Source organism: Pseudochaenichthys georgianus, chromosome 4 (genome assembly GCF_902827115.2).
Source record: "Pseudochaenichthys georgianus chromosome 4, fPseGeo1.2, whole genome shotgun sequence".
Taxonomy (NCBI): Eukaryota; Metazoa; Chordata; class Actinopteri; order Perciformes; family Channichthyidae; genus Pseudochaenichthys; species Pseudochaenichthys georgianus.
In genome coordinates, this window is record NC_047506.1 from 7,210,555 (window position 1) to 7,228,102 (window position 17,548).

Genomic DNA, 17,548 nt, shown 5'->3' on the forward strand with positions numbered 1-17,548 from the left:
GCGGTGGGATAATATTATGTAATATATTATTATAAAATAATAATAAAGCCTACTACATTAAATAAGCCGCTGACACAGACTGTTATTTCCAAGGCCTTAACCAGCTGTTTTTTCCAAAATACAGCGAGACAAACAAACTGACATCGTTTCAATTAAAGAGAAAGTCAATAATTGCCCTTTTCCTTTCCTATTTTTGTGTGAGGATATTAACACCACAGCAGAAACAGTGACGTTGGAAATTACTCATCTTTTATATGCTTTATTTTGCACTCAACTCTTACTGGCTTCTTCACAATTAAAACCACATTAAAAGTTACATTTGTGTGTTGAGCAGCAGGAGTAGAACATAATTGGTTAGCAAGACTAGTCATTTGTCTTGAAACCTTGGTGTGTGTGAACCCTACTTGAATAGTAAGGCTTAATCTGCCATAAACCATGAAAGCTACCCTATGCAAATGTATTTCTAAATGTAAATGGTCGGACAATGAATGCTATCAAAAATGGGTTTCAAGAGCTCACTTTTTTATGTTCAATTATGATGAAGAAATCACCTTTTCTTTTCCTTTTCACAGATCCGGTGGTGTTTCCCTGGCTGTCAGAGGATGTGGCCTTAACAGATTTCTTCCACCCATTATTCTCAGTGTGTGTGTGTGTGTATATGTGGACATGTCTGTGTATGGTCCGTTCAAGTTTCAAGATGCACATTCACACACTCGTACACACATGCATACTGCCAAAACTGACACAGCCTGTTTGTCGCACTCCCAACCATGACTACAAGCTCAAATGTGAAGAACTTTTTTTAGTTTTTGCTTTGTTTTATACATGTAAAAAAATACATCTTCTTCTTGGTTTCCACAAGATGATGGAACACCGGAGAACTTTTTGTCCTGCCACAAATTGGGACTTGACACACTGCCGAGAGGTGCTCTTGTGAGGGAGAGGAGACCTAAACAAACACAAATTGAATCATGGATTTGTGCCTAATTGTTACATGTTTTCTATTTGACATTTAAGCAAATTGCTTTACATGTGAGGAACATTTATTGTGAGGGATTGCTTATGTGTATGAGCAATTATTTTTAATGTATGTCATTCCCAGCGTGATGGTACAGTCTTACATATGTTATGTAACCAAGCCCATAGTTGAAGTTGAATTGTCTAAATTCAGTGACTTTTCCTTGATCTTATCAGCAAATGTTTGGGGGGAAGGAAATGGAAAGGTCAACGTGTTGACAGTTCGAAAGCAGCTTAACAAAGACGGAAACTCTCTGACTGAAGCCAGGTCTCATCCCTCGGGGCATCCGAAGCCTTGGAGTAAAAATAATCCTTCCTTGAAGGTTATGAGTTATCCAATCGGTAGAGTCTGTCAACTACAAAACTGTTCTTCCTATTCGTTGACCACAAATTCTAGTGTTACTCCACTGATCCCTCGTCACAGGTTCAGGTTTTTGTACTGCTTTATATACTAAAGCATACTTAGAGAAGACAAAGCACAGTTATAAGTTTAGGCTGAAAATTAAGTGTCCACCTGTTGTGCATTCAGTCCATGAACGTCTTTTTATAAAAAGCCATTTGAGACTCCTGCTAAGTGATCAGCACCACTTAGTGCTCTTACTTACTTAAAATGGTTTATTAACAATGCCAGCAGACTTTACAGCTCAAGTTCCCCCCCCCCCCCCTTTAATTAATGTTCTGTAAAAGACACACAAATCTGGGTTCCTTTGACGGGATCTCAACAATCCACACATGTTTGAAGCAGACGAGCCTCTGTTTAACGGAGGCTTCCTTTTCCTAAATGAGCATTCCCACTGAATTACAGCCCCTCACCTTCCTCCCGAGTACGTTTGTTCTCGTGTTTCTTACCGAGAGAAGTGTGACGTGTCAATTCACTTCATACATTACTCTGATATGTTTCATTTTTCAAAAATTAAATATATATAAAATATATATTTTTTGTTAGTCTATACATTGTAGATTTTTTACATAAATGGCAATATTAGTTTGAAGTTTAGAGTGTATTGTAGATGAGCTGAAAAGGGGAACTATTTGACATTTTAAATGGAATTGTTCAAAGATTTACTCAAATTTGAACGGGATGGCAGAGGTAAAAAGGGCAACAGATTATGAATGAAAAAGTGTTTGGGGTATCCTTGATTCCAGTTTAAGTTGAAAGGCGTATCATGAGCTACCCAGATGAGTTTTTTTTTTTTTTTTTCATTTCCATTTGGGGGCATGTGGACAGAGATTGTCCTGTTGAAGTGGTCTTACTTATCGGTGAGGCACTGAGGAATAATGTGGGAAGATTTTTGTCTCCAACAGTAATTATGCAACTGGTTTTTGAATGTAGCTACCATACAAATGTGGATCACCTTCATCGTCAAAATTGTGTTCCTGGGTTTTGTCAGTAGGGCCAATTAGTTAATTTCACCTTTTTATAATGTTTGCCCCCAACTAAGTGGCTCTCAGTGTGCAGATCACTTTTTAGTAACCTGCACATTAATTTTGGAGGCAGACAGGAGTATTTGGGTGTAAAATAATGGATAAAATGGAGAACAAAACAGTGTTATTGTGATGTTATACCCATGTCATGTCATGTTGTGAATGGTTTTTACCAACATGTAATCACATATGGGAGGTAGAGCATTTTGTGTTTAATTTCTACAAAAAGAGATGAAGAAAAATACCTATACAAATCAATAGTGTGGCCTTTTCATTCTCAAGACTTAAGATGACATGATGGGAGAGTGATACCTTATCAGTGCCTGAACTTGTATTTTCATTTAAGACCGTTTTATTTTGTGAACCATATCATTTCATTTATCATGGAGATTAAAGAGGTACTTGTTCATTCCCCCACCCTCCCTTCTCCTAATGCTTTTTTCAATTTTCAGGAAGAAGTTTAAATGGTATAAAGAGATTTTCTTTCAGTGTATCTAGTTAAATAAATAAATGTTACGTAGATCTTGTTTAGTTTTTATTCCCTTTTTTCTAATTATTCAACTGGATTATATTGTCCAAACTGCTGTTTTAGTTAAGGTCATGGGTCCAGGTCATGAGTTTTCTTTCTATCCGCCCTATATTGTTATATCAATTGACATTACAGGGTTCAATACATGCTGCGTTTGGCTCTGATTGTCTGCTTTTGATGCACATTGACATGTTTCAGTGTATGTGTTGCTTCAATTTCAATGTAGGGAGTGGATTTTATTTTCCGTCTTAGCTGGAACCTCTTATGACTTGGAGCATTTAACATTTCTGTACATCAGAGTGTAAGCCCTTTGCTGCAGTGTCTTTCAGTATATTCAGTCTCCATTGACTATTCTCACCTCTGACCTTTCACTCTTCCAGCTCTTTGATGCCCTTGACAGTGACTTTTTTTGGGAAGTTTGAATCACTTCTTTCAAAAAGTTGTATTTGAAGTTTTTATTTTTATTTTTAATATTACAAGATCAATAATTGTACTGAATATTGCCGATTTGTTCCAAGGGGGGAATCTGAATTAATGTCATTTAGTATTCAGTGACCATCACATTAGCATTCAAGCTAAACACTCAAATTATTAGTTTGGGGGAACTTTATTTCTTAACATGAGTCTTGACATGAGACGCATTTTGAAATCTGCAGAAAAGCAAGCCAACCACTGCAGGACCACACGATGTCAACAGAAAAGCTACAATATTATGATGGCAAACGTTAAGTTGACGGGCTTGAAATTGTTTTGGTATAAGAAAGCAGTAATAAAACACTTGCTTTCAACAGTTTTGTCATATATTTGTTGAACTTAAAAGGGGGAGACTATTGATGAATTGAGTGTAAAAAAAAAAAATACATTCACAGGTACAGAGCCTGACATCTTGCGGGTGAGGACGCTGTTGACTCCTGCAGGGTCCTCAGTGCCTCACTCAATCTCTCTCTTTGTTTTATATATATATAAATATATATAGTTGAGAACTGTCCTGTATATAACAGTAATGTAGCAATAAATGTGCCATTTTTAATAACAGATTATACCTTTTCCAATGTCTGGCTTTTGAATATTGTATACATAAAAAGGAAAATAAAGGAAAACATTGTAATAAAGGGTTTATTGTAGTTCGGGAATGAATTTGTTCATATATTTGCCATTTGGATGAAATGCGCATGAGTCTCTTGATTATGCAACCGAGGCACCACAATATATTCAAGATAAACCAATTTCATAAAGTCAACTCTTTCAGAAGTGGGATATTAGTTTGAATTACACATTGCCTGCTAAGGTGCAAATTCACCAAAAATGTGTTTTTTATATATATATATATATATATATATATATATATGCATGCATACATTGCATACATTTCGCCCAAAACTGCACCATTAGGATGCAAATGGTCCTCAATGAAAATCAGTGCTAATACACACACGCAGTTACATTGTCATTATACATGGGATTATTGATGGCAGCAGTAAAAAGCCTGTTTCAATGCAACTCATGCATTTTGGGATGCAGTAACAGGATGGAATGACACATTAATTATCTTAGCCATACACGCCTTAAATTAATAAAAACAAGGTTATTATTGGGCTATAGTATAGCCCAATAATAACCTTGTAATTCAAATGTGAAAATGTGTGCACTGTAATGGTAATATTATTTGTACAGTGTATTTTGTGAATCGGAGCTAAAGACAGGCGCATGCCTGATGAGTCGGGTCTCAATTCCTGGTGCAACCAGCGCTGGCAATCCATTCTTAATACCAGATAATCTTTTTTTTAAACGAGTGTGTTGTAAACAGAGACCTTTGACACGATTGCCTGAAATGACCCGTAGCAGTGTCACGATGTTGCACGTCGGTTGTTTTTAAAAAGGCATGGGAAAAGGCAGCCCAGGGTCCTTAACGCCCATCAGCGTTAAAAGGAGCAAAGAACTACAACAAACAGAAGGTCAGGATGGTGCAGAACATACTAAATAAATTCGTCGGTGCGAAGTATATCACTATTCTAAAGACGTGGTAAGTTAAATCAAACAGAGGTGGAGTGGTTTACCGGAAACAATATTTTTTTTAGTTGTTTCAAATGATGTCAACAAGTCTGTGTCCTTCTGTGTGACCCGTTTGGCTAACTAGCTAACTTTAGCTTAGCCTGCTTGATTATTTCCTACTGGTTCAGCTAGCTGGCTAGTTAGCATAATGCTACTGAATAGCAAGGTTAGTGGAGGAGGCAAGTAACAATGTTTATATGACACTAAAGATTTGTATTGGGTATTGTGATATATTTAATGCTCAGGAAATGTAATTGCTAGCTTATCTTAAATTCAATTCTTAAATGTGGAAACATTAATGCCCTGAATATTTTATTGAACAGAACTGTTATTATTCCTTTGCTAACATTTAGTCGTATCTCCTAATTTATTTATGATATACCTGACCAGTTTATTAATCTGATAAACTTCGAGTATACAAAAATCAAGATTTTAGTATAATGTATTAATGACATGAATATATGTTTTTGTGTAAGGTGTATTATTATTTTCTCTTGAGTGTAGTGTTGACTTACTCATAATAGTTAAAGTTAATAATACATGACAGCTGTTCGTTTTTGTATCAACGATGACCCTGCATGAATGACTCTGCAAAGTGCACACAGAGAAATAGCCACCGCTGAACAGTGTTTTTTAAGGATTCATATTATATGTAACACAATATGTTTCTCATTATCAAACCTAGTCTATACTATCCAACAATTGTAACTTTTATTTCATATTTTAATTTAGCCCACGATGTACAACAAGCCAGTTCAGTTCAACCTAGAATATTTGGTTTGTCTAAACCAAACACACAATTATGACTTGTAAATATTGATAATCATACTTAACTTGTGAGAGTAGCAAGAACTGACTACATTTAATTAGGTAGGTGTGCATCCCGAAACTTGAATAAATACAATTTATATATTTTGTAAACCATCATGCCTTCTGAATCATGAGTACAACTATCAAATTGTTCTTTACATATGTATTGCAGTCAGTGGAGTACATGTCTCATTTCTGAAAGCCGTTGTTTTCTCCCGTCTAGGATACCGAACATGGCTGCCTGGGGAACAGTTGGTGGAGTGGCGGTCGTTCACTTCACAGACTGGCGATTAATTCTGGACTATGTGCCATACATTAATCAGAAGTTCAAAAAGGAGGAATAGAGTCCCACACAACTAAATTGTGAGTGTATTGTTAGTTTGACCCACGCTAGTGTAATAGGATATTTTCACACACTCTGTTTGCAATGTTCCTTTGGATTGCTCATTAGCTTTAACCCCACCCATGTAATCATGATAAGATGCAGGCAGGTGTAGGCCATGCCAGGTGTTAAACTGAACATTCAAATAACGCTCTTGAGTATTAGTTACTGTCACCTTGCTTACACCTGGCAGTTTGTTTGAACTCTTCTCAAACATCTGCACATGCAACCCATACTGAAGACAAAACGGTTATTATAATACTTCTGTAGTGCTGAATAACAAGGGAAAGCCCTAGGCTGAGTAAATAAATTGCTTTACGCTTCTGTGTTATCTATAGCTTTGCAAAAGGGTCATATGTTTTAGTTTTTTTGCCATTTTCGGTTCACTCCAAAATGATGTGCCAATCAAACTGTACTATCAATACAATGTGACTCCAAATAAATAATACAAAAAGAAAAGAAGCTTATTATGACAAAATAGAGATTTAAAATAAATATGCATTTATTTGACCTGACCAATTGTGTTGCATTTTGTTGTAATTGTTCACATTTATTTTATTTTTTTATTGGTTAGAGGTTGATTTTTTTTTTTATTCATTTCAAACCTTTATTTATACAGATAAATCCCATTGAGATCATTGATCTCTTTTTCAAGGGAGACCTGCTCAAGTAGTTCCACATGAAACATAAACACAAATAGAACAACAAAAGGACATCATACAGCATCATTTACATAATTATCCACATACACAGGTACCAATAGCTTCCGATTGACTAGCATCCACCTCTATGTTTATAATTCTCAATACTGTTATTGGCCCTTTTGAGCTTTCCTGCAGTGCTCAAGTACAGTATGTATTATTTGATTTAATAATAACAATGCAACCTTAATCCCAGACATATCCATTCCTAAATCACACTAGTTGATATTTCTAAGCTCTATTAAGATGTATACACTTTTTGGAGCCCTATTCACCATCACAACCAATCATTTTGCTATAATCCCCTGTAACCCTACTTGAATGTGTTTTTGTCAGAAATCCAACAAGACAGGAAGATTGTGCTTCTTACCCATTTAAACAGATTTTTTTCATGTACATTTTGCTAACAAGTTGGATTTGTGTTTGTGCCTACAGCTACAGGACCAGATCGGGGAATGGGCACATGGATGGGTTGATAACGCAACACAAGCTTAAGAGGGATGCCCTGGCTCGAAAATCAGTCAATGAGGGCTCGCCAGTAGTTGGGACTTCAAGATGCACTCTGTATACGTGTGGGTTTCGATCCAGTTTTATTTAATGTGAATAAATCTTTTAATTTGGTCCGATTTGTCCAGTTATTCAGAAAAAGCCAACTAATTAAATGTTTTTGCTTGAATTTACTGGTAAAATGGGTTTTAAAAAATCGATTTGTTCAATGCTGAATAAAAGTGGAAATACTGTACTTTTATTTTTCATGGGGCAGTTTTAAAAGACGGGCAGTTGTATCTGAAAAACCTTATATTTGCCAACTATTGATGTTTATTTGTACATTAAAGTAATATGAAATAAAAAATATATTGAAGACAATGTTTATGCGAAGTATGTTATTGTATTTTCTTATGCATGCTGAATCACACACATCCACCGAGTTATTGTGTGCCGAGCACACTGGGAATACCCCAGGTTCGCCCAGACATTATTCCCTTTTTATCAGCCAGACTGCGAAATTTGCGTGGATAATTCTTTCATTTCTCCCATCGAAGGGGGAGGGGACTGAATGAGGAGAGAGGAGAAGGGATTTAACATAGCGAGAGGGAGAAAACGAGATAGTGTCTTCAAGATGGATAAAAACGAGTAAGTACATAATCTGAAGGGATTTGAAACCACCAACAACTGTATTGATTGCAATTGCAGCGTTTAATGCGCCTTATGTCGTTTTCATAATGTAATTAGAAAGTATGTTTATCATCGATTAGACAGATGCACTCTGTGGTTTCGCGTTTGAAAATAACAATGCTGTGGTCTCCAGCTATGATGTCGGTCTTTTTCCTAAGCATGGCTCTAATATGCTTTATTAACTGTCTTGATATTTACAGCAAATGTTGAATGCGGTACACTGCGTCGACAGTGCTATTTGGACAAGCATTTCCACCTTAAAAAATAGACATATTGTGTCGGAATCGTTGCACAAAGACTCATTAAATGCATGATACGCTTTTTAAAATGGTGTCTGTGTATTATGGATAAGATCTACTTTGTTCATTCATAAAAGCCGGCGTTAAGATTGAATGACAACGGTGGGCATTGTCGTGTTGAAAAGGCTCTCCTATTTCACGAACATGAAACTTTCGCATTTTGTGTTACCGTGCAAAGCTACAAGTGAGGGACGACATGTTTCTACATCTTGAATATTTAATTAGTCACCGGCGTCCATCATTGTTATCATTGCATTTGCGTGAAATGTATTAACGGTCTATTTCGTAGCTGTAGTCTAATTTATGTTTCCCAAACGTTAACATTGGAGCAGCTTTCGGCGTCAATATAGAGTAGAACACTTCCGGGAAACCTTTCAAAAGAAAAGCATAACGGTCATAACATGTTTTTAGGGAACTTCTAAATATTCAATCTTCCCATGCAGCCCTCTTTTATCATATTTTCTAAATACACTTTTTCAGAAAACAAAAGAATGGAAGATATGTTACGATATAATAATATAGGCCTAACAATTAGGCAACTCTAATATTTGAATACATGATTTCGACAACAACATGCTTCTAATTTAGAGGCCTCATTTTTCTATCACATAAAAAAGAATGAAACCGCAAGTTTAAACTATTAAACACAAACTTTTTGAACAACATTACGGAGAAAAACTATTTACCATTGCTTCTTGAGTCTTTGAATGTTCTTGGCATACAAGTTTGAACAATTAGTGTACTGAATGTAATGTTAGGGCATTACTGAAACACTTTTCTATTCTGGGGTTAAACAGACTTTACATAGAGGCAATACAACAAAAACAAACTAACATTGTAACCATAACATTACAGAATGAAGGTGTGAACTAAAACACACACACTGAGATGAACATACATAACATTACAGAATAAAACACGAACACACCTACACGCATAGTGTAGGTGTATAAGAGTACAAGAGTATAAAATGGCATTACAACATACACAAGACACAACTAGAGACGTATAACACCAGCTCCTGACAATTCAATGATCATTAATGTGAAATAGTCACATGTCTCAAACGGTACATGTTGCTCCAGTCCCTCAAACAAATTGCGATTTAAAGTTAAGTTAAATAAAGTTTAACCCGTTTAATCCGTGACAAATGTCTGCTGACTTCCTGTATCGTCCTGCCCGCGCTGTCCTATGTTTTCATTTGCGGATGTAGCCCTGGTAACCCGACTAGACAGACAGGTAGTGATGCGGTCCGAGGTCCGCAGCGGAGCGATCTGCGCGACGACAAAGACGAGATGTTGTTAGCAGGGAGATCCCATTACAGAGCACGCATGTTGTAATATGGTCGAAACAAAAGCGTAAGAAGCGGTAGGCCTTCCACAAAAATAAGCCTTAAAACCCATTCGCAGTAACTTTAAGTGGATATATAGGCTACTCGCGTGGGAAATGGAGAAGAAAAGGTGGGATTGCACTGCTCTCCCCAAGGGCTGGAAAATGGAAGAAGTGACCAGAAAGTCGGGTTTGTCAGCTGGAAAAAGCGATGTCTATTACTTTAGGTACTAAACGAACGGGGGCTTGCAAAACTTTTAGCTGCACAAGAGTTTGCGGAAACAAGACAGGAGTTGATAATTGGGAGGGGGGGTCTGTGTAAAGTTTGTGATGGGAAGGGGGGGGGGGTCTGTTTGCAGCGGGGTAAAAATGCCACCAATGGTGAGATAAGGAGTGTGTGCAGGCTAGTAGTAGCTGCAGCAGGCCTTATGATGCATTACACTTCCTCTCAGTTAATACTCTTTATTTCCCACTGAAGTGAATCAACAACGCCAGATTTGTTTTCATTTAGCAGAGGAGAAGAGCAAGATGAGGAACAGAGGCAAGAAAGGGGGGAGGCGGGTCGGTTGTATAGTTTGTGGTAGGCTAACTGTACACTCGTACTGCTGTTTACTGTGGTGTGTGATGTAAGATTTGCATGAGTTACTAGCACGAATCCACCCACAGTTTTGTTGGTCATTTCTCAGGATTTGTAAAGATAATGTTGCTTCCTCAAGTGGTACAATGTTTTCATTTAGAAACATTAGTGACATTGTGTTCATTGGTTCTCAAACTTATATACAATGTTGTTGAACCTATTATACTCAAATATATATGACGCATAACATGGCTTGGGGTAGAGTGTACATCAAAGATTGCATCCATTTCACAACTTAACGTGATTTTTTTAGTGACATTGCTCATTTGGATGTGCTCTGCTTCTGTTTGCTTCTGACTTGTTGCATGTTGTTGTTGATGTTTGTAGTTTTTCTGTCTGCTGTGTGCTTTTTAAAGTGTTACCTGTCAGTTCTCCCTGCCGTCGTCTCTGTTTGTTTTTTGATACCTTCTCGGTGTTTTTGTAAAGAGATGATATACGAGTGTTTTGGTTTCTCATGCTTCTGCCTCCTCGCCAGTCCATCAGGGAAGAAGTTTCGGAGCAAGCCTCAGCTGGCCCGTTACCTTGGAAACCAGATGGACCTCAGCTCCTTCGATTTCCGCACGGGGAAGATGCTGATGAGCAAGCTGAACAAGAACCGCCAGAGGCTGCGCTACGATAACAACAACCAGAACAAGGTGAGACAAATGGACTCATGATGACCAGCTACTGACTGACATTCAAATTAAATTCAAAGGTTTTATTGTCATATGCACAAAGCTACAGTGTAGAAATGGCAATGAAATTCTTCTGACCTGAGCTCCTCCAACAATGCAACATATATAATAAAATACATATACAACTGATGGTGACCTTGACCCTGTGTCATGCATGAAAACAAACTGTAAATATGACTGAAAACCCACCTGTTTCGACGGCCCCTTGACATTAAAAAAACAAAATCTTAATATAGCTTTTAAGTTTGATGTAGTCCTAATTTCTTTTGACTTTTTTAAACTTAAGAATAAGAAGTACTTGCAGGATTCTTGATGGTTCGATTTCCATCCTCTTGGTTAATTGCACTCATGGTAAGTGCTTTTGAATAAAAGCGTCAGCTAAATTACATGTTATTTAATAATAAAGCATTAATATATTGAGAACTGCAGGCGAAATACTGTCACATAAAAATAAATTGCAGATTAAAATCACATGTTTTAGTCCTTATTTTTTGTTTGTTTTCAAAATGTTTTTATTTAAATCTTCTGCAATTATTCCCAAGTATGGGCAAACATATTCTGCATTATTATGAAACATATAAAAACGTAGGATCAATAACAATGATTGTAACAGTAATAAAGCAAGGCAGCCCATTCCTACCACAGTTCATCCCATTGACTATCTATTTGTTTATGAACTCAGGAGTTAGTCACAATAATAACAATGCTTGTTCTGTTGTTTGGGTGTTATGAAAGTACGTCGAAAAAGGGTCATCACGTCTTATAAATGGTCTTTTTAGTGCCCCTGATTGAGAATAATATAATACCTTTCATGCACAAAGCAGCCCAAAATGCGTTACAGAAAACATAACAACAATATTAAAATGAATCCAGAACAAGATAAAACATGTACAGTGATAATATGTTAAAATAAAACAATTTAAAAATGTAAAATAAAAGCAAAACAGAAAAAATACAGTAAAACATGGACTATGATACTAGAGAGAATTGAATACATCAGCTTCATGTCATGACAACCACCTGCCTATCCATATGTCATGTTCTGCCTCTTTGATCATTTGACATTCTCCTGTATCTATCCTGGCCTCATTCTTCCTCTGTTTTCTTCAGGGTAAACCTGACTTGAACACGTCGCTCCCAGTAAGACAGACGGCCTCCATCTTTAAGCAGCCTGTTACCAAGGTTACCAACCACCCAAACAACAAAGTGAAGACGGACCCTCAGAAAGCTGTGGACCAGCCCCGACAGGTAAACAGCCGTCACCTGTTACTGTTTAACACACCCCATACAAACAGTGTAATCTAATGCTGAATGGTTATGTGCTAATATGAAACTGGTTGGATCAGACTTGAGTTTAAATATGTTGATGGTGTATTTGTTCTTTTCATTGCTCAAAGTGGTTTTATATTTACATTTTAAATGGTATGTTAAAACTGCCTGCAGCTAAAATCACTTTTATGTTTACAGCTGTTTTGGGAGAAGAAGCTCGGCGGTCTCAATGCTTTTGACATTGCAGAGGAGCTGGTGAAAACAATGGAACTGCCTAAAGGCCTTCAAGGTAAAATTAACACGTTAAACATCGATTCCTCAGAGAGAAAAAACGTTGTTTATTGTGAAATTTTAAATTGTTGGGATAATCAAAAATATCCTCACATGAATGACTTGAAAAGGCTGTCTAACTCACTATCATAGCAGAAAAGTAAAACAATGTAAACGGAAAGAACAGTCACACGTTTTTTTTTATTGCAACTTTAAAAAAATTATTTATTAGTTTTTCTCCAATTTTCACTAAAGCAGTAATGACATATAACCGTTTAGTGTCTGTGAGGCAATTCAAAATATTCTTTCCTTCTGTCTTGCCATTATATTATCTGTATAATACCGTGAATTACCATTACTTTGGCCACAATAACTGTAACATGTTTCATACCATCCAATGGCTCCATGTCAGCATCCCTCAGAAACATTTATTCTTTGCAGTCTTAACATGTTACTGATCCTGAGCAGAGATCCAGCTTTGATGTCTCTGCATAGTGTCTGATAACCCCCTGTTGCTCCTCAGGTGTGGGTCCAGGCTGCACAGATAAGACCCTCCTGTCGGCCATCGCCAGCGCTCTGCACACCAGCGCCGCTCCCATCACCGGCCAGCTGTCTGCAGCCGTGGAGAAGAACCCTGGAGTCTGGCTCAACACCACACAGCCGCTCTGCAAGGCCTTCATCGTCACTGATGAGGACATCAGGTGAGCCATCACCAGGGTCCCCGCGGATTTAGGGATGGGTATCGTTAAGGTTTTAACGGTACTACTACTTTTGTCGATACCGCTTATCGGTCCGGTCTTTTAACGCTACTCTTATCGGTTCTTGTGGAGAAAAAAATAAGGTAAACTAACTAAACAAATTGTGAACAAAACTAATATTGCTTTTTATTTAAATTAAATACATAATATTTCACATAAAAATAAACAACAATGTTTTAACAAATGGTATTAAATAATCTGATGACAGAACTGTAAACAGAATAGCTGAAACTTTAACAAAATAAATAACTCAGTTAGCTCTCATCATTAACCCATGTTTGTATCATTGTGTTGCTGCTAGCATAAATAACACCTGACGTGGAAACGTTACTCGTGGACGGGGCTTCAGAGCTGCTAGAAAGACAGTGGAACCCGGTGCATTCCTCCGTCTGGATGTGGAGCACTTTTGCTAAATGTTTAGACAAATTGCTCGTGTTACCGCCCTTACATGCTAAACTCTTATTGCACTTTTGGTAACGAGCATCGAGACGGGTAAAGTTTAACCACACCTCGGAGCGCGTTCTCTCCGCCATCTCCTCCATGTGTGTGATGCTGCATGTAGCAGCTGCGTGTGTGTAAGCTGCCCCGCCCCCTCACAAGCAGGCAGGAGAGAGAGAGAGATCTCTCGCCTGGATTGGAAAGATCGAAAATATTAAAAAGACGCATTTTGCACGCTTTTTGCATGTTAGAAATGGCTATGGCAACACTAAAACTGCAATATAATGTTTGTGTAGCAATAATACATATATTTTTTACATGTCTCCAGTACCGATAAAAAGAACGTTAACGTCGGAGCTTAACGGTACCACGGTCTTTAATAATTCAGCCCCGGGGCCCGTTTAATACCGGGGCTCGGTACCCATCCCTACGCGGATTCTTACAAAGTCTTAAAAGTCTTACATTTGTTTTTATTGTTATTGCTTATATTCAAGGTCTAAAAAGGTCTGGAATTTTAGGAGGGGAGGTATTCAATTGTATCTGGGTTTCCATTGGTCTACTGCTATACCCTTTTTTTTGTGTTAATGCGAAGGCAGTCATGTTGGGTAATGTGCACTGAATATTTCCCGTTATTCAAATGCAATAAAACTTAGTAATGGTTTATACTGTCGTCTAGTTCATCGATTTTTTTGTATTGGTATTATTTTTTCCTTTTAAAGGTCTTAAAAAAGTCTTAAAAGTCATTACATTTGTACTTAAAAATAGTGCTGGTACCCTGCATCACACAACACACATTGATCACCTGTTGTGGATTTTTTTTTTTACAATGTTAAGATCCTGATTGTTGGAGGAATATTTTGGATGTTTTGAAGTGGGTTTGGTGAGGTACTTTCCCGAACTTGGCGTATTCCTCAAACTAGATTTTGGAGAAGCAGACAAGTTTACCAGCACTAGAGCAAAGTAACCCAATGGACAGGTGGAGCAGTAAAATGTATTATAGCCACCCCAAAGAAAGACAAAAACAGAGTTTAAGTGTACGCTACACTTAGAATCATTTCTAAATTTAGTCAGATCCAAAATGCGTTTCCTCGTTTGAACTTTTTTCCGTTTGGGAAGATCCATCGATGTGCCTGTGTAACAGTTGGGTTACAAATCTTGCTAAGATATTCTTCAGTTTGTAATAATAAAGCACTGTGAATAATCTAATTATGCACTGTTTATAAAAAATTGGCATTTATATGCTTATGCACAATAACAACTAAAAAGTTTGAATCACAAAGACATAATGAAGAAATCTCCTATCTGATTGAGTTGAAATGAACTTGACGATTTCCCCATCCCTTCTTGTTGTCTGTTCCACAGTCCATCACCAGTAAAAACACACCATCGGTTGTGTGCTGATTCAGTGGCTGTTATAGGCATCTGTAACTGCCCATTGTAACCACTTCCTGTTGTGCTTGTGTTTAGGAAACAGGAGGAGCTGGTGTACAGTGTGAGGAAAAGGCTGGAGGAGGCCCTGATGGCCGACATGATGGCGCATGTCGAGGAGGCTTCCAATGACGACGAGGCTCTGAAGGACGACGGCAGCGAAGATATGGAGAGTGTATAGCACAGGTTGGTTAAAATATAGGACTTCATTTAACCTTTAATTAAACCAAGGGAAGTTTCATTGCGATGAAAAATCTCTTTCACAGGTTTTTTGTATGAATCATGGCCAAGATAAGCAGCAGCACAGATGAAGGCAACACATTAAAAACAGAGAGCATATCATAGTCACAATCAGAAACATTACTAAATAAAATATCTTCAGTTGTCTGCTGCTTGGGTCAGTAAGAAGCACTTTAAATCTGTTGAGAGAGACCATCTCCCTGAGTTTCAGCTCATATTGCAGCTAGTTCCAATCGACAAGTGGTCAAGAAGGACCATCCAACCCGAGCATACAAGGAGCAATGCCGTGTTCAAGGGTTTTAAAGTTTGGAATAAATCACAGAGCCACATGGGAGACGGTATCCAAAGAGTGTAGGCATTAAGAAGATGCATTCAGATAAACATCATCACCATAGTCAAGCCCAAACATGAAGGTTGCAGCAGACTAGTCTCTCTTTGGCCACGAACCGAGCTTGTTTCTAAAGTAGAAACGTAGCTAGCTGCAGATCAAGGTGTATTATGAGTGTTGTATTACTACCCGTTTCCTCTAATTGTCAATCCTCTCCTCTTGTAGGGATTTGTTCAACGCCCGCACACATGATCATGAACAGTGGGAGTCTACAGCAGTCCTGCCCTGATGAACTGTCCCCGAGTATCCCAGTCCTGAACGACCTAAAGAACGGTCTTCCCCCGAGCCAAAAACCCCTGGGAGTCTCAAATGCACCTATTCATTATTAACTCCACTAGATGGGACTCTTTGACTTCAACGACAATTAAATTACATATATATGAGCTGACATTTTTAAAAATTCCCTTGAACTTTCAAATATTAAAAATAACTTATCTACAGTGTGTCAAATTCAGTGTTTTATGAGAAGCGTATTTTTTATCGAGAGGCTTTGAATGGGTTTGTATTAATTTAGTGACAGTCAGATCCAAAAAATGTACGTCTGGATGTTTCTTCTTTTTTATTTTATTTTTTAGGGCAGATGGAAATGAATGTTTTGTATTTTTGGCATGTCTCTTTTTCTTTTTTATTAATTGAACAGTGCTCTCCAAGAGTTGTCTGGCACAAAACACAATGTTTTCTAGTCAAACCAGTTGAGCTGTAACAATAATAAGTTAATTTAATGGGTGCCAGCCTGCAGTTCGGCTGTTGATACTAATGCAGACGTTGTAGTTTGAATCCTGTGTTGATCCATCGGAGGGCACAGTAAAGTTTTTATTGTTGTAGCTTCAAGGAAATCATGTACTTTATGACAGCTGTGTCATCCTGTGAGTAATGGTTATTGACCAAAGAGGTCGTTTGGAAGAGGGTTGTTTGACATTTATGTAAAGTCTGCTTGGTATTTTTACCGTGAGTGATTATAATGGCTATGCCGTTGTAAAATTAATATAAGGAAAGTAAGACATGAGTGGGACGAGCACAACGGGAAAGATATAACTTAAAGCCCCTTATTATAGGTGCTTACTGATGTTGTAAATCATGGTTGTTTAGGTTTTGTTTCTGTCCGAGTCAATCCAGGTTTTTCTTTATTGTTTCAATGTTACCAGCATAGAATATATGTCCATGTTTACCACACACATGCTGCCTCCATGTAAACCCAGCACACAATTGGAGTCAAAGCAAAATACAGTCAAAATAAGGATTTCATGTCATCCATCATCTGAAGAAAAACATTTTTGTATTTTATATCCCTGTCAATTATGGTTTGATGTTAAATAATATATCAAGCTAAAATATTGAAAATCCCTTCTCATTATCAGCAGGCTGATGCTGAATGAATTTGATTGTATTAATTATTAAAATGAGTTGAAAAGTCATTAATTCTGTTGCTACTGTGTCATTTTCTAATTGTGATCGTTTAACTTCGAGGTGTTCCCTCAGCTAAGTAAGGGGGATAATATGGAGGACTTTCCAAATGTTGCTTTACAATCATATCTGAAATACCTTTTGTGATCCATGTCTTTCAGCACTTTACAATTATAGCAACTGAAACGGGTTCCGTCAAGCCAATCCAGGTTCAAACTAACATTTAGACTATAGTTTAACATGGATTTGGATGCACCTGAATCCTCTTAAAGTAAATGACCACATGTCCTGGATTTATTGGGGCACATTTAAATGGAGAAAC

General features: G+C 37.5%; 3 protein-coding genes across 17 annotated transcripts in view; all 3 read left to right on the forward strand.

Moving 5' to 3' along the window:
* tcf3b (transcription factor 3b) overlaps positions 1-4,088 on the forward strand; it is a 32,761-nt gene extending 28,673 nt beyond the window's left edge. For all 10 annotated transcript variants that reach the window (XM_034080693.2, XM_034080695.2, XM_034080694.2 and 7 more), the window contains one exon: positions 573-4,088. The gene's annotated coding sequence lies outside the window, so the exon portion shown is untranslated. The remainder of the gene's footprint in view (positions 1-572) is intronic.
* Positions 4,089-4,863: 775 nt separating this feature from the next.
* Positions 4,864-7,783, forward strand: LOC117445292 (cytochrome b-c1 complex subunit 10-like). The gene is made up of 3 exons (XM_034080840.2): positions 4,864-4,994; positions 6,057-6,196; positions 7,352-7,783. The coding sequence occupies exons 1-2, from the start codon at positions 4,933-4,935 to the stop codon at positions 6,175-6,177; spliced, it is 183 nt and encodes a 60-aa protein (XP_033936731.1). The 5' UTR covers positions 4,864-4,932; the 3' UTR covers positions 6,178-6,196; positions 7,352-7,783.
* A 169-nt stretch (positions 7,784-7,952) lies between these two features.
* mbd3b (methyl-CpG binding domain protein 3b) lies at positions 7,953-17,237 on the forward strand. 6 transcript variants are annotated; one of them, XM_034080834.2, is made up of 8 exons: positions 7,981-8,050; positions 10,232-10,300; positions 10,833-10,992; positions 12,142-12,279; positions 12,499-12,589; positions 13,094-13,271; positions 15,234-15,380; positions 15,988-17,237. In XM_034080834.2, exons 1-7 carry the CDS (start codon positions 8,037-8,039, stop codon positions 15,373-15,375), a joined length of 792 nt encoding a protein of 263 aa, XP_033936725.1. In that variant the 5' UTR covers positions 7,981-8,036; the 3' UTR covers positions 15,376-15,380; positions 15,988-17,237. The 6 variants fall into 6 exon arrangements, with proteins under 6 accessions (XP_033936729.1, XP_033936725.1, XP_033936726.1 ...); XM_034080835.2 differs by having other exon boundaries at positions 7,982-8,050; positions 10,235-10,300; XM_034080833.2 differs by lacking the exon at positions 7,981-8,050 and adding an exon at positions 9,640-9,947 and having other exon boundaries at positions 10,235-10,300.
* The last annotated feature ends 311 nt before the right edge of the window (positions 17,238-17,548 follow it).

Coding starts and splice junctions, on each gene's coding strand:
- mbd3b (XM_034080833.2), top strand. CDS start 9,838: ATGGAGAAGAAAAGGTGGGATTGCACTGCTCTCCCCAAGGGCTGGAAA. Junction 10,301..10,832: donor GGTCGGTTGTATAGTTTGTG/GTAGGCTAACTG, acceptor CCTCCTCGCCAG/TCCATCAGGGAAGAAGTTTC. Junction 12,590..13,093: donor ACTGCCTAAAGGCCTTCAAG/GTAAAATTAACA, acceptor GTTGCTCCTCAG/GTGTGGGTCCAGGCTGCACA.
- LOC117445292 (XM_034080840.2), top strand. CDS start 4,933: ATGGTGCAGAACATACTAAATAAATTCGTCGGTGCGAAGTATATCACT. Junction 4,995..6,056: donor ATCACTATTCTAAAGACGTG/GTAAGTTAAATC, acceptor TCTCCCGTCTAG/GATACCGAACATGGCTGCCT.